The sequence below is a fragment of the Neoarius graeffei genome, chromosome 4 (genome assembly GCF_027579695.1).
Source record: "Neoarius graeffei isolate fNeoGra1 chromosome 4, fNeoGra1.pri, whole genome shotgun sequence".
In the NCBI taxonomy this organism is placed as follows: Eukaryota; Metazoa; Chordata; class Actinopteri; order Siluriformes; family Ariidae; genus Neoarius; species Neoarius graeffei.
Window position 1 is genome coordinate 10,774,923 of NC_083572.1, and position 12,928 is coordinate 10,787,850.

A 12,928-nucleotide genomic window follows, 5' to 3' on the forward strand; every position below is an offset into this window, starting at 1 on the left:
ATTAAATGTGTTGGGATTGACGCTACTGATTTTGAGCTGGCCTAGTGGTTAGCGTGTCCGCCTGTTGACCAGGATATCGCAAGTTCTACTCGCGGTCGGGTCATACCAAAGACCATCATAAAAATGGTACCTACTGCCATCTGGTGAGGCACACCACAATACAGATGTGAGTAAGGAGTCAAATTCTCGAGGTGAGCGGAGTAACCTCTGGTGGGCCCCCCACTGTAACCCTAGTTATATGATAGGCGAGAGGGTGAGGGCTATAGAAACTGAGATCAACGCCACCCGATGTGCCTTAAGGGCCTGGTAAGTACTGGGATAGACACTGCCTGGGAGGACCAGGTCCTGGCATGGGAGGGACTTTGACAACCGCCTTAGATAAATTACACACTCGTGAAATAGTCTTAATGGGCTGCCTATAAAATTACCATAAATGCGTGTGTAACTCAACTCTGAATAAGTGTAACTTTGCCTGCAAAAGTCTCATCTCATTATCTCTAGCCACTTTATCCTGTTCTACAGGGTCACAGGCAAGCTGGAGCCTATCCCAGCTGACTACGGGCGAAAGGCGGGGTACACCCTGGACAAGTCGCCAGGTCATCACAGGGCTGACACATAGACACAGACAACCATTCACACTCACATTCACACCTATGGTCAATTTAGAGTCACCAGTTAACCTAACCTGCATGTCTTTGGACTGTGGGGGAAACCGGAGCACCCAGAGGAAACCCACGCGGACACGGGGAGAACATGCAAACTCCGCACAGAAAGGCCCTCGCCGGACACGATGCTCGAACCTGGACCTTCTTGCTGTGAGGCGACAGCGCTAACCACTACACCACCGTGCCGCCCCTGCCTGCAAAAGTGATGCAGTAATTTCCATCCATCCATTATCCATAACCGCTTATCCAGTGCAGGGTCGCAGGCAAACTGGAGCTTATCCCAGTTGACTATGGGCAAGAGGTGGGGTACACCCTGGACAAGTCGTCAAATCATCACAGGGCTGACACATAGCAACCAAACAACCATTCACGCTCACACCTACGGTCAATTTACAGCCACCAATTAGCCTAACCTGCATGTTTTTGGACTGTGGGGGGAAACCGGAGCACCCGGAGGAAACCCACGCAGATACACGGAGAACATGCAAACTCCACACAGAAAGGCCCCCGTTGGCCGCTACGCTTGAACCCAGGACCTTCTTGCTGTGAGGCGACAGTGCTAACCACTACACCACCGTGCTGCCCATGCTGTAATTTTTGTTTGTAAATTGGAGACTCTGAATACAACCCATGCTGCAAATCATGAGCATGATGCTTTACCTTTTCGTTCCCAGCAGGGGACATGTTCCATTCAAATGGAAGTACTCCCTGTATTGGGTCCTCTTTCAAAAACTTGCCAAGATGTATAGATCAAAAATAGCAGCTATGCAGAACATCTCACATACTTTTTGAAACCAAAGAACCCCGTTTTACCGTTGAACATTTTCCAGCTCTTATCTAACATGGCACGGAGCACAGTCAAAACCATTTTGAAAGTAACAAATAATGTGCAAGAAATAACTAACTTTAATGAAAACCTTGCTTTTTCCATCATTGGGCCACATTATTTTCAACTGGTTGCTACTTGGTGATTTTATCTCATTCTGACTCCAAAAATGTTGTTTGAGAAAGAATGCAAGGTGATGCATCTCAAATCTGATCAAATAAAATGATTTCCCCTTGAAAAAAAAACCTTTCATCTCCTTAGGATTTGTGTCTTAATGCAAAATCACCATCATCTTATTTTAATTCCTTCTATATTTGAGACGTATGGAGGGACTTAAATATTGCTCTTGAATGAGCGCACATGCAGAGATGATGATTTTGGAAAAATCAGGGTTGCCAGATCGGATTGAATAATCTGAAACGGGGATTCAAATGTTGTATAGCTGAAGTGAATAGCATTTGATTCCAATGGCATTGGGTGGGATATGTTCGACAGCAAGTGAGCAGTAAGTTCTTGAATTTGATGTGTTGGAAGCAGGAAAAATGGGCAAGTGGAAGGATCTGAGTGAAATTCAAATTTCACCACACACTCCCTATTGGGGCGCGGCACGGTGGTGTAGTGGTTAGCGCTGTCGCCTCACAGCAAGAAGGTCCTGGGTTCGAGCCCCGGGGCCGGCGAGGGCCTTTCTGTGCGGAGTTTGCATGTTCTCCCCGTGTCCGCGTGGGTTTCCTCCGGGTGCTCCGGTTTCCCCCACAGTCCAAAGACATGCAGGTTAGGTTAACTGGTGACTCTAAATTGACCGTAGGTGTGAATGTGAGTGTGAATGGTTGTCTGTGTCTATGTGTCAGCCCTGTGATGACCTGGCGACTTGTCCAGGGTGTACCCCGTCTTTCGCCCGTAGTCAGCTGGGATAGGCTCCAGCTTGCCTGCGACCCTGTAGAAGGATAAAGCGGCTAGAGATAATGAGATGAGATGAGACTCCCTATTGGGGACAGAGGGGACAGGCACCCTCTACTTCCACAACCATGCCTTTTGTAATGTGTGCAGAATATGGTTTTGCATTGTCTTGTTGAAATCTTGAAGGCAGCACATGTTGCTCCAAATTCTCAATATACTTTTCTGAATTAATGCTGCCATCACAGAAGTGTAAGTTACCTTTTCTAAAGGCACTGACACAACCTCATACCATGACAGACCCTGGTTTTTTGGACTCCTTCCTGGTAACAGTCTAGATGGTCCTTTTAGTCTTTGGTTTGGAGCACACGCTGTTCATTTCTTACAAAAAAAAGACCTGGAATACTAATTTGTCTGAATACAATACATGTTTCCACTGTGTGATGGTCCATCAAAGATGCCTCTGAACCCAGAGAAGTCAACAGCACTTCTGGACACAGTTAACATAAGGCTTTTTGCACAGTAAAAGGTTTAACTGCCATTTGTGGATGTAACTCCATTTTGTAGTGCTTGACAAAGGTTTGTCAAAGTAATCCCAAACTCATGTGGTTATAGCAGCTATTGCTGGGTTTCATGTGACATCACATCCGCCTCATTAGTTATTCAAAACTTGAGCTGGTGGTCTACCAAAGCTCAGTTGACAAAGCGTTTGTACAGAGAAGGCGCATCGCTCGCTTGCATTGTTTTAGGTTGTTCGAATCGATCAAACTATGAGACTGATACAAGTTTCTTCAGAGTTCCCCATGAACTAATAAAAAAGGGTGAATGAACACAGGATTTCACAAAAAGACATCGGGAAAGGTGGCTTTCGAACTTCTCACTGAAATCGAAGGGAGCCGAGTCGAAGCATGCTCGAGTTTTGAGTGATCACTTGGTGAAAGGTTTGTATTTCCCTCTCAGCTCTGTCCTTAGTGTTTTCCAAGTACTTTTCTTGCTACGTGTCATTATTTTATGGTACATTTTTTAGTCATGAAGCGCTGAAGTCCCCAACTGTTTCTTTGTTTATTCCTCACAAAGTCTATATGCATGAAGGTGGCGACAAAATTCTTCCCCAGCCATACAGTTACAGTGCACCGTGATCACTTCTCCGTCTTGTTTAACTAAGATCCAGGTCTTTAAAGGGGTTTCTGATGATCTTTGTGAATGATTTACCTGAGAGCTAAGAGCCAACACAAGTGAGAATCAAGCCAACTGTTGTTTACTGACACTTGCAGTGCTTCGTTGTAAAGACGTGAACGAAAAGCTTAAAAAAATACTTACACGGGCAAAAACAATACAGGATTCATTCGGCAGTGACTTGACACCGAGGTCCTTTACCCAGACACATACAAAAAATTTGTAAGCCTCCATACTCTTCCACGCTTTCATCTGTTTTGTGGTGTACAAGGACGTCTGCAACACCAGATAGTTCGAGATGTCGGGGAACTCGACTGAAGGGTAGTTTTCGAGATTGTATGACAAATCCTTCTTTCCCAGACTGTAGTGGTCGATTCCATTGCATATAGCAATCTTCTGAATATATCTAAAGTGAGCAGTGGCCTCTAGATTACGAGCATTCTCTGATAAGTTATCACTAGTTGTTTGCACTATGGCAGCCATTTAGACCACCAGCTATTTCACTTCCAGTAAAACCGCTAAGAAAAGTCACGTGACTGATGAATGATGGATCTTGATGCAGTGCCATTTTCTTTTGAAATACAACCCCGATTCCAAAAAAGTTGGGACAAAGTACAAATTGTAAATAAAAGCAGAATGCAATAATTTACAAATCTCAAAAACTGATATTGTATTCACAATAGAACATAGACAACATATCAAATGTCGAAAGTGAGACATTTTGAAATTTCATGCCAAATATTGGCTCATTTGAAATTTCATGACAGCAACACATCTCAAAAAAGTCGGGACGGGGCAATAAGAGGCTGGAAAAGTTAAAGGTACAAAAAAGGAACAGCTGGAGGACCAAATTGCAACTCATTAGGTCAATTGGCAATAGGTCATTAACACGACTGGGTATAAAAAGAGCATCTTTGAGTGGCAGCGGCTCTCAGAAGTAAAGATGGGAAGAGGATCACCAATCCCCCTAATTCTGCGCCGACAAATAGTGGAGCAATATCAGAAAGGAGTTCGACAGTGTAAAATTGCAAAGAGTTTGAACATATCATCTACAGTGCATAAGATTCAGAGAATCTGGAAGAATCTCTGCGCGTAAGGGTCAAGGCCGGAAAACCATACTGGGTGCCCGTGATCTTTGGGCCCTTAGATGGCACTGCATCACATACAGGCATGCTTCTGTATTGGAAATCACAAAATGGGCTCAGGAATAATTTCCAGAGAACATTATCTGTGAACACAATTCACCGTGCCATCCGCCGTTGCCAGCTAAAACTCTATAGTTCAAAGAAGAAGCCGTATCTAAACATGATCCAGAAGCGCAGACGTCTTCTCTGGGCCAAGGCTCATTTAAAATGGACTGTGGCAAAGTGGAAAACTGTTCTGTGGTCAGACGAATCAAAATTTGAAGTTCTTTATGGAAATCAGGGACGCTGTGTCATTCGGACTAAAGAGGAGAAGGATGACCCAAGTTGTTATCAGCGCTCAGTTCAGAAGCCTGCATCTCTGGGGTTGCATTAGTGCGTGTGGCATGGGAAGCTTACACATCTGGAAAGACACCATCAATGCTGAAAGGTATATCCAGGTTCTAGAGCAACATATGCTCCCATCCAGACGACGTCTCTTTCAGGGAAGACCTTGCATTTTCCAACATGACAATGCCAAACCACATACTGCATCAATTACAGCATCATGGCTGCGTAGAAGAAGGGTCCGGGTACTGAACTGGCCAGCCTGCAGTCCAGATCTTTCACCCATAGAAAACATTTGGCGCATCATAAAACGGAAGATACGACAAAAAAGACCTAAGACAGTTGAGCAACTAGAATCCTACATTAGATGAGAATGGGTTAACATTCCTATCCCTGAACTTGAGCAACTTGTCTCCTCAGTCCCCAGATGTTTACAGACTGTTGTAAAGAGAAAAGGGAATGTCTCACAGTGGTAAACATGACCTTGTCCCAACTTTTTTGAGATGTGTTGTTGTCATGAAATTTAAAATCACCTAATTTTTCTCTTTAAATGATACATTTTCTCAGTTTAAACATTTGATATGTCATCTATGTTCTATTCTGAATAAAATATGGAATATGGCCAGAATTTTTGCTACCTCACAAAAATTCCCATGAAGCCACTTAATAACTTTTGACAAACCCAAGGTTGATCTGGTAAGCTTATCCTGTCTGTCATTTTTGTCTAGTGAGAATGTTAAAATAATTCCAATCTGATATCAATCCAGGCGACATGGTGGTGTAGTGGTTAGCGCTGTCGCCTCACAGCAAGAAGGTCTGGGTTCTAGCCCCGTGGCTGACGAGGGCCTTTCTGTGCGGAGTTTGCATGTTCTTCCTGTGTCCCCGTGGGTTTCCTCCGGGTGCTCTGGTTTCCCCCACAGTCCAAAGCCATGCAGGTTAGGTTAACTGGTGACTCTAAATTGACCATACGTGTGAATGGTTGTCTTTGTCTGTGTCAGCCCTGTGATGACCTGGCAACTTGTCCAGGGTGTACGCCGCCTTTCGCCCGTAGTCAGCTGGGATAGACTCCAGCTTGCTTGTGACCCTGTAGAACAGGATAAAGCAGCTGGAGATCATGAGATGAGATGAGATGATATCCAATCATGGAAGATCATCTTCAGACTTAGTTGCTATGGGTCCTATAACTTTTTTCACATAACTATGTGATGAGCATAAACCTGCTAGAAACTCTCCCTGAGTAACTAAACCCATCTATAATATACATAGGGCTAAATCACAAATTGCTCAATTTGCATTCATTCACCATCAACACAACAAAGATTTTTGGGAGCAAAATGTCCATTAATTGGTCCTTTTTAAACTTTCTTTTTCAACACTTCAGTTTCTTATCTTGAAGTTCCCTGCTTCATTCATGCCATTTGTCCCAAACTGGGAACACCTCATGCATTAGTTATTTCTTCTCAGTGAGAATAAATAAGCTTGAAAGCAACTGACATGCAGCTCCAGAGAAATTAAACCACAGATGTTGAAAGGATGCCAAATTAAGTAGTTATTTGAAATCTTTTAGAACAGAGCTTCTCAAATCTGTTGTAGCCAGGAACTCCTTTAATTATACAATAAATTAAATGGACCTCCTTGGCACAGATTTAAGTGTGCATAATAATATTGTGTATACTTATTAGAACTTTCTATCCCTGAACTGACAGAACACATGAGGTCTGAATTATAGGAAGCTTGTTATTGACTTATTGAGGCTATTGAGGGTCAGAACAACTGCATCCCAAAAAAAAACCACACACAAAAGACCTGAAACTAGCCCCCCAAAAATCAGTCACTGAAAAAGCGATACACCTATCTTCTTTTTCTCAACTTTTGTGACCCCCTGGACCCACCCCTGGACATCGTCATCTCCCTGGGGGACATCTCGGTTACCTTCACCCTGTGCGAAGAATCTAGGGGTCGTGCTTGACGACAAACTCTCCTCCTCAGCGAACATCGCTTCAGTGACCCGGACATGTAGATTCCTCCTCTACGACGTCCGAAGGATCCACACCCTTTCCTCACCACCTAACTCTACTCAGCTCCTGGTCCAAGCACTGATCCTCTCCTGCTTGGACTACTGCAACTCTCTCCTTACTGGCCTTCCAGCTTCTGCCATCAGACCCCTGCAGCTCATCCAGAGCACTACAGCTCACCTGTTCTATAACCTCCCTCGTTCTTCCCATGTCACACCTCTGCTTGCCGACCTGCACTGGCTACCTATCGCAGCTCGTATCAAATTTAAGACATTGGTGCTAGCTTACCAGGCTGTCAAGGGGTTAGGGCCAACATACCTCCAGAGCCTGATCTGCCCCTACATGCCAGCCAGATCCCTATGCTCCACTACTACTGGTCGCCTGGCCCTTCCTCCTCTCTGTTCCTCCCCAGCCCACTCAAGACTGCCGTCTGTCCTGGCTCCCTGCTGGTGTAATGATCTTCCCATTGAGGTCAGAACTGCCGACTCCATGACCACCTTCAAGTGCAAACTGAAGACTCACCTCTTCAGTCTCCTCTGCTTCCCTGCCCACTGTGTAATTGCATATTGGTCTAGACCAACCCAGGCTGTGTACTGTTTAGCCTGGGGTGAGCCGTTTGAGTTTTATTTTTCTCTTCTTCGTTGAATTTTGTATGGTTGGTTTGTTTCCTTGGCTGTTTGCTGAGTATTGGTACCACTGGAACGTTCTTGTCTCGAAGTTCAGCACTTCGTGTACCCAGGGGCGCCGCCAGAAATTGTGGGCCCCACGAAAGATTAGAATTTTGGGCCCCCCAACTTTGCTCATTAAAAACTTCAATCCTAAAGCATTTATGGGTTGTATTGCTGCTTACCTCCTTCTCCAAAGGGGGGTTCAGTGGTTTGGTAGGGTGGAGGTCCCCCTGAGGCTGAATCTGTGCATATTTAGGGCACCCCATTAGTTATGAAACTGGTTATTAGCACTAGTTATTAGCACCAGCATAACGTAATATTTCATCTTGTTTATCACACAAGTCAGTTCAGTTATTAAAATGGAAAAAATGTCACTGTACAAACTGTAAAAGTGTTCTCTTGATAGGCTAATCCAACCACGTTCATACTGTTCATTTACCATTCGCTAATATTTTGAACACACGTGAGCAATAGCTACCTTTCTTTGGGAAAAACTGAGTGACCAGTTGCCTGCCTCTCCGGTCCCTCTCAGCTTTCAGCTGCCTTTCTTTACGTTTTTGACAGCCACTCTTCATATTTAGCGATCATAGACTGTACGCACTCCACTGCTGGCTGGCTGGCTGCTGCACCGCGACACAGCAGCAAGTAGTGTTGCACTGATCAGCACACAGATTTAACGCATCGCGCTTCTACCAGAACTGGACCGTACCATTTCGCAAAAGGGGGAGGGTTAAATGACTACATGTTGAAGAACTCAAGAAATAGACAACCTTGTTCAATTAGCTCATTTTACCAGATGGAATATTGCATTGTTGTTATTTCAAAAGTCTTATTAAAATCATTAAAAGCATATTATCAGCCCCTTAAAGGGCCCCATGGCAGTGCTGGGCCCCTAGAATTGTTCTAACCTTTCCCCCCCTGGCGGCGCCCATGCGTGTACCTGACTTTTGCACTTGTTGTACGTCGCTCTGGATAACAGCGTCTGATAAATGCCATGTAATGTGTGAGAAACAAGGTCACTGTTGTGCATACACATTTCTCCTGTACAGATATTATATCCAGGGCGGCACGGTGGTGTAGTGGTTAGCGCTGTCGCCTCACAGCAAGAAGGTCCGGGTTCGAGCCCCGTGGCTGGCGAGGGCCTTTCTGTGTGGAGTTTGCATGTTCTCCCCGTGTCCGCGTGGGTTTCCTCCGGGTGCTCCGGTTTCCCCCACAGTCCAAAGACATGCAGGTTAGGTTAACTGGTGACTCTAAATTGACCGTAGGTGTGAATGCGAGTGTGAATGGTTGTCTGTGTCTATGTGTCAGCCCTGTGATGACCTGGCGACTTGTCCAGGGTGTACCCCGCCTTTCGCCCGCAGTCAGCTGGGATAGGCTCCAGCTTGCCTGCGACCCTGTAGAACAGGATAAAGCGGCTAGAGATAATGAGATGAGATGAGATATTATCCACTCCATAATCCCCACTTTCCCTTTGAACAAAAAGTTGCTATGATTTATAAATGGTTCTGTGCATTATTAAAGTTTGCCTTTGGTTTGCAGATATGCATTCTATTTCATTCTGATTACTCCCTATAAAATACGATCTTGTCAACCAGTGAGCATTTTTAAACTAGCCAAATTTACTGCAAAAGTTGTGACCCTGGCAGCCCTGACATTAACCGTACTGTCTTTTGCTCCTCCCTGGAGCACCGGAGCATGGGGCAGTGTGATTCCTGCCCCACTTGGCTTCTATTAGCACTTGTTGCATTTCCTATTTTACAGAACCAAGCAGTAATGATTGTAAGAGAAATCCACAATGCTGTTACAAGTGAGGCTGGGGCTGATTTCTTTCTAGCCCAGACTGTAGATTCATGCAGCCTGTCAGTGAGAGTCATGTCAGGTGGTTACACAGTGCGAAACACCTATTTACCCCATCTTATATCCATTTTTTTTTAAATTTTGATAAAAGGTGATTTCCTGAGCAAACATTGTTCAATCAAAGTACAAATTAAACAACTTGGTGGATTTAGTTGGAAATCCTGCATGAATCCAGACATCAAGCAATTTAAAAAAATGAAAAAACATGATATGAATCTGCGAATATACCTTTAATTTTGTGTGTATGCAATAGTTTGCTTCACGCCATTCTTATTATGCAATTCGATGGGACCTTTGGGTATAACGTGTTGCTCAATTCTAATAGTTTTCTTCACATCATGAGCAGCCATCAGTGGTAATAAGGTAGACCTCCATCTACAAAGGAGAAGCTTTTGATTAGTTTTTCCCCATCGGCTCCTGTCCTACTTTGAAGAAAGTTCATGATACTCAGTTTTACTGTGCAAAACCAGAATGAAAGCAACTAAAGTGCTGAAAAACTCTTACAATTCTAAATCCCCAAACTGCATTTCAGCACTTCAAAATGACGTTCAAATAGTTTAAAGACTAATATGAGAAAGAAAAAACTTAATTAGTCAGCTCGCAGAACTGTAATTCGCAAGCATTTATCACAGGCATTAAGTCTTGGACAGACTCTGCTCTTCTCTACTAAATCATCTCCTCTGGCTGCTCGGCTTAATCATTAAAGTTCGGTGCTTCATTTGAGAGAACATCTGAGAAAGTAACTGCTGAAACTGCAACGGAAGGTCGGATGTTCTCGGAAAATCCTTAAAGAAGCACTCTATCCTATCTATACCGGACAACTGGCCAAGCAAACTGCTGAACCAGTGTCAGAAAAGATCACACACCTGGCTGTACGTAAGCCTTTTTACACGCATGAGATCCTGTAAACCCAACGAACGCTCAGGACAACATCAAGCACAAAGTCGGAATCAAAATACTGAGTAAATTCTATTTATTTGACAGCTAGATTTCAAGTCAAGTATTCCGTAAAGATGTAAATGACCTCTGGATTGAATTTGATCATGATGGGGAAAAAAAAAAATACATAAATGAATCAAAATGAAATAATATAATTACATCGTGCAAAATAATAAGCTCAGAGCAGGTAGACTACGTCTTGTAAGAAAAAGCAAAACCACATGCACTCTGGGGAAAAAAAAATTCTAATAATAAATCCTAATTTTCCTGAAAGACATTTATTTTGGATTCCTGAATATTTTTTTTTCTTTTGCTTTCTGAACTCGAACCCTACTTTCTTTCAGAATCAAGATACTTTGCATGACATTTAAATTGCAAATCGTTATGAGAAATGCAACATACAACGTGGATGAGGAAGAATTGATTTCTACTACTTGTAAAAATAAATAAAATTCTTCTTTTTTGACATCTTTATAGTACAATACCATTGTTTCTCACACGCTCTCATGCGTGAATCTCACCCCATCGCATTCAAAGTGGAGAAGTGGACAATCATTGAGACATCTTCACTTCATTTGCTTTCTGAATATTTCTTTTCTGTCCATTTATTCACCCCGAGCTGCAAGTTCAGAATATCCCATCATGTCCAGCAGAAAATCAGACATCCAATATATTTATTTTCCCTTTTTAATGTTCCAGATATTTTCTTGATAAAATCTAGCTACTGAATTTTAAATTAGCCCTCCTTTTTTAAAGTTAAGAATAAGTCCTTACACAGAAACTTACATACACATTGACAAAAAAATCTAGTACTGAGGGTCACATCTAGAAAATAATTCTTCACTAATCTTCATCAAATTTACTAAGGGAAGCTTCTAAAAGTTTGATCATTGCTACTTTGTTTGTGAATGATATAAAATCCAGTCATTTTACATCAAAAGTCCGACATTAGAATAGACACCACGAGGTTTCTTTCCTGAAATCTCACCTTTTGCATGTCGACAGAGGATTGATGCAGGTCGAATTTCATGGGGGAAAAAAAACAGCCATGAAAACGACTCTTTTGCATCCAAATTTCATTCCTCTACAGATTTTTGCACATGTTCGTTTGTTCATTATATTAGCTGGATTTTACCCCATATTTTTTTTAAATTAATGCCCAACTAAACAGCCAGCACTTTTTGGTTCTCGGTAGATTTAACTTTTCTTCTGGAACTCGGCTACTTCCTGTCCTCCTGTTCGCGTGAGCTTGACCTGTCCGTCAGGGCTACACAAAACACCGACGTGTCACGAATGAAAGACTAAGAGAAGTCCCGCTCTCAAAAGATAGGCAATTGAGAAGAGAAAAAAAACACGATTAACACGTTTCATCTGTTCTTCCGAGAGCTGGTGTCCATTGTTTGACTGGAGCTTTTGACCCCGAAACCTGCAATCCCTTTCTCCCCATCCCGTCCGTCTGTCTCTTCTGTCCATGGGTTCGAAAGGTCCTGATGTTGGTCTGTGCTATGAAGGTGCCTTCCGTTTTTATTTCGCGCCAACACATTTCCTTGTTCTAAGCTCCCGGTGCTGTTGCACTTTTTGGCCAGTGGTGGTGCCAGTGAGCCAGGTGTAAGCAACGAGCTTAAGGAAAGGCTGCTGATAGTCTCTGATAAATGTTCGCTGTTGAACGCTTGACTCGATCCTCCCCCGATCCCTGTGTCGTCGTCCGAAGGTTCTATGGAGTTCAGCCTGTTGCAGCTGGGGCTGCTATCACAGCTGCTCTGACTCCTCTGACGCCCCCTGGTGGCCTGGAGGGTGAAGCTGGTTTGGTCAAGGTGCAGCCTCCGGCTGAGAACTGAAGAAGGGAGGGTTTCATCGGGTACAGGGCAAAGCGGAGGCTGAGGTAAAAACAGGTCTCGATGAGGAGGTACGCTGAAGTTGATACCTTCCTCCAGCATGGTCTGCAGGCTGACTTCGGAGCTTCCCACAGCTAATGATGACTCACTGTGGGATGGTGGCTGAAATAATAAAAACATCTACAATAAAATAATTTATTTTGATTGATTTATTGCATGTTTTTCCCATAGCTCCAGACTACCAATCAATGAATAACATACATACATACATGTAGTTAATTGGCTAAATACACTGTATACCCAAATGTTTGTGGACACCTGACCATCACACCCATATGTGGTTCTTCCCCAAACTGTTGTGACACAGTTGGAAGCACACACTTGTATAGGATGTCTTTGTATGCTGGAGCATTATGATCTTCCTTCACTGGAACCAAGTGACCCAAACCTGTTCCAGCACAACGATGTCCCTTTCTACAAAGCAAGCTCCATGAAGACAAGGCTTGCCAAGGTTGCCCTATGGGGAAGAACATGAAGAGCCTCCACAGAGCCATGACCTTGCCTTGATGAATTGTAATGCTGAC

General features: G+C 43.6%; 1 protein-coding gene across 1 annotated transcript in view; it reads right to left on the minus strand.

Moving 5' to 3' along the window:
- Window positions 1-11,595: 11,595 nt before the first annotated feature.
- The window catches only part of cacna1ia (calcium voltage-gated channel subunit alpha1 Ia), a 431,086-nt gene continuing 429,753 nt past the window's right edge, over window positions 11,596-12,928 (minus strand). Inside the window, exon 36 of the mRNA XM_060918817.1 lies at window positions 11,596-12,506. Coding sequence (XP_060774800.1) covers window positions 11,877-12,506 — 630 coding nt within the window. The 3' untranslated portion in view covers window positions 11,596-11,876. The remainder of the gene's footprint in view (window positions 12,507-12,928) is intronic.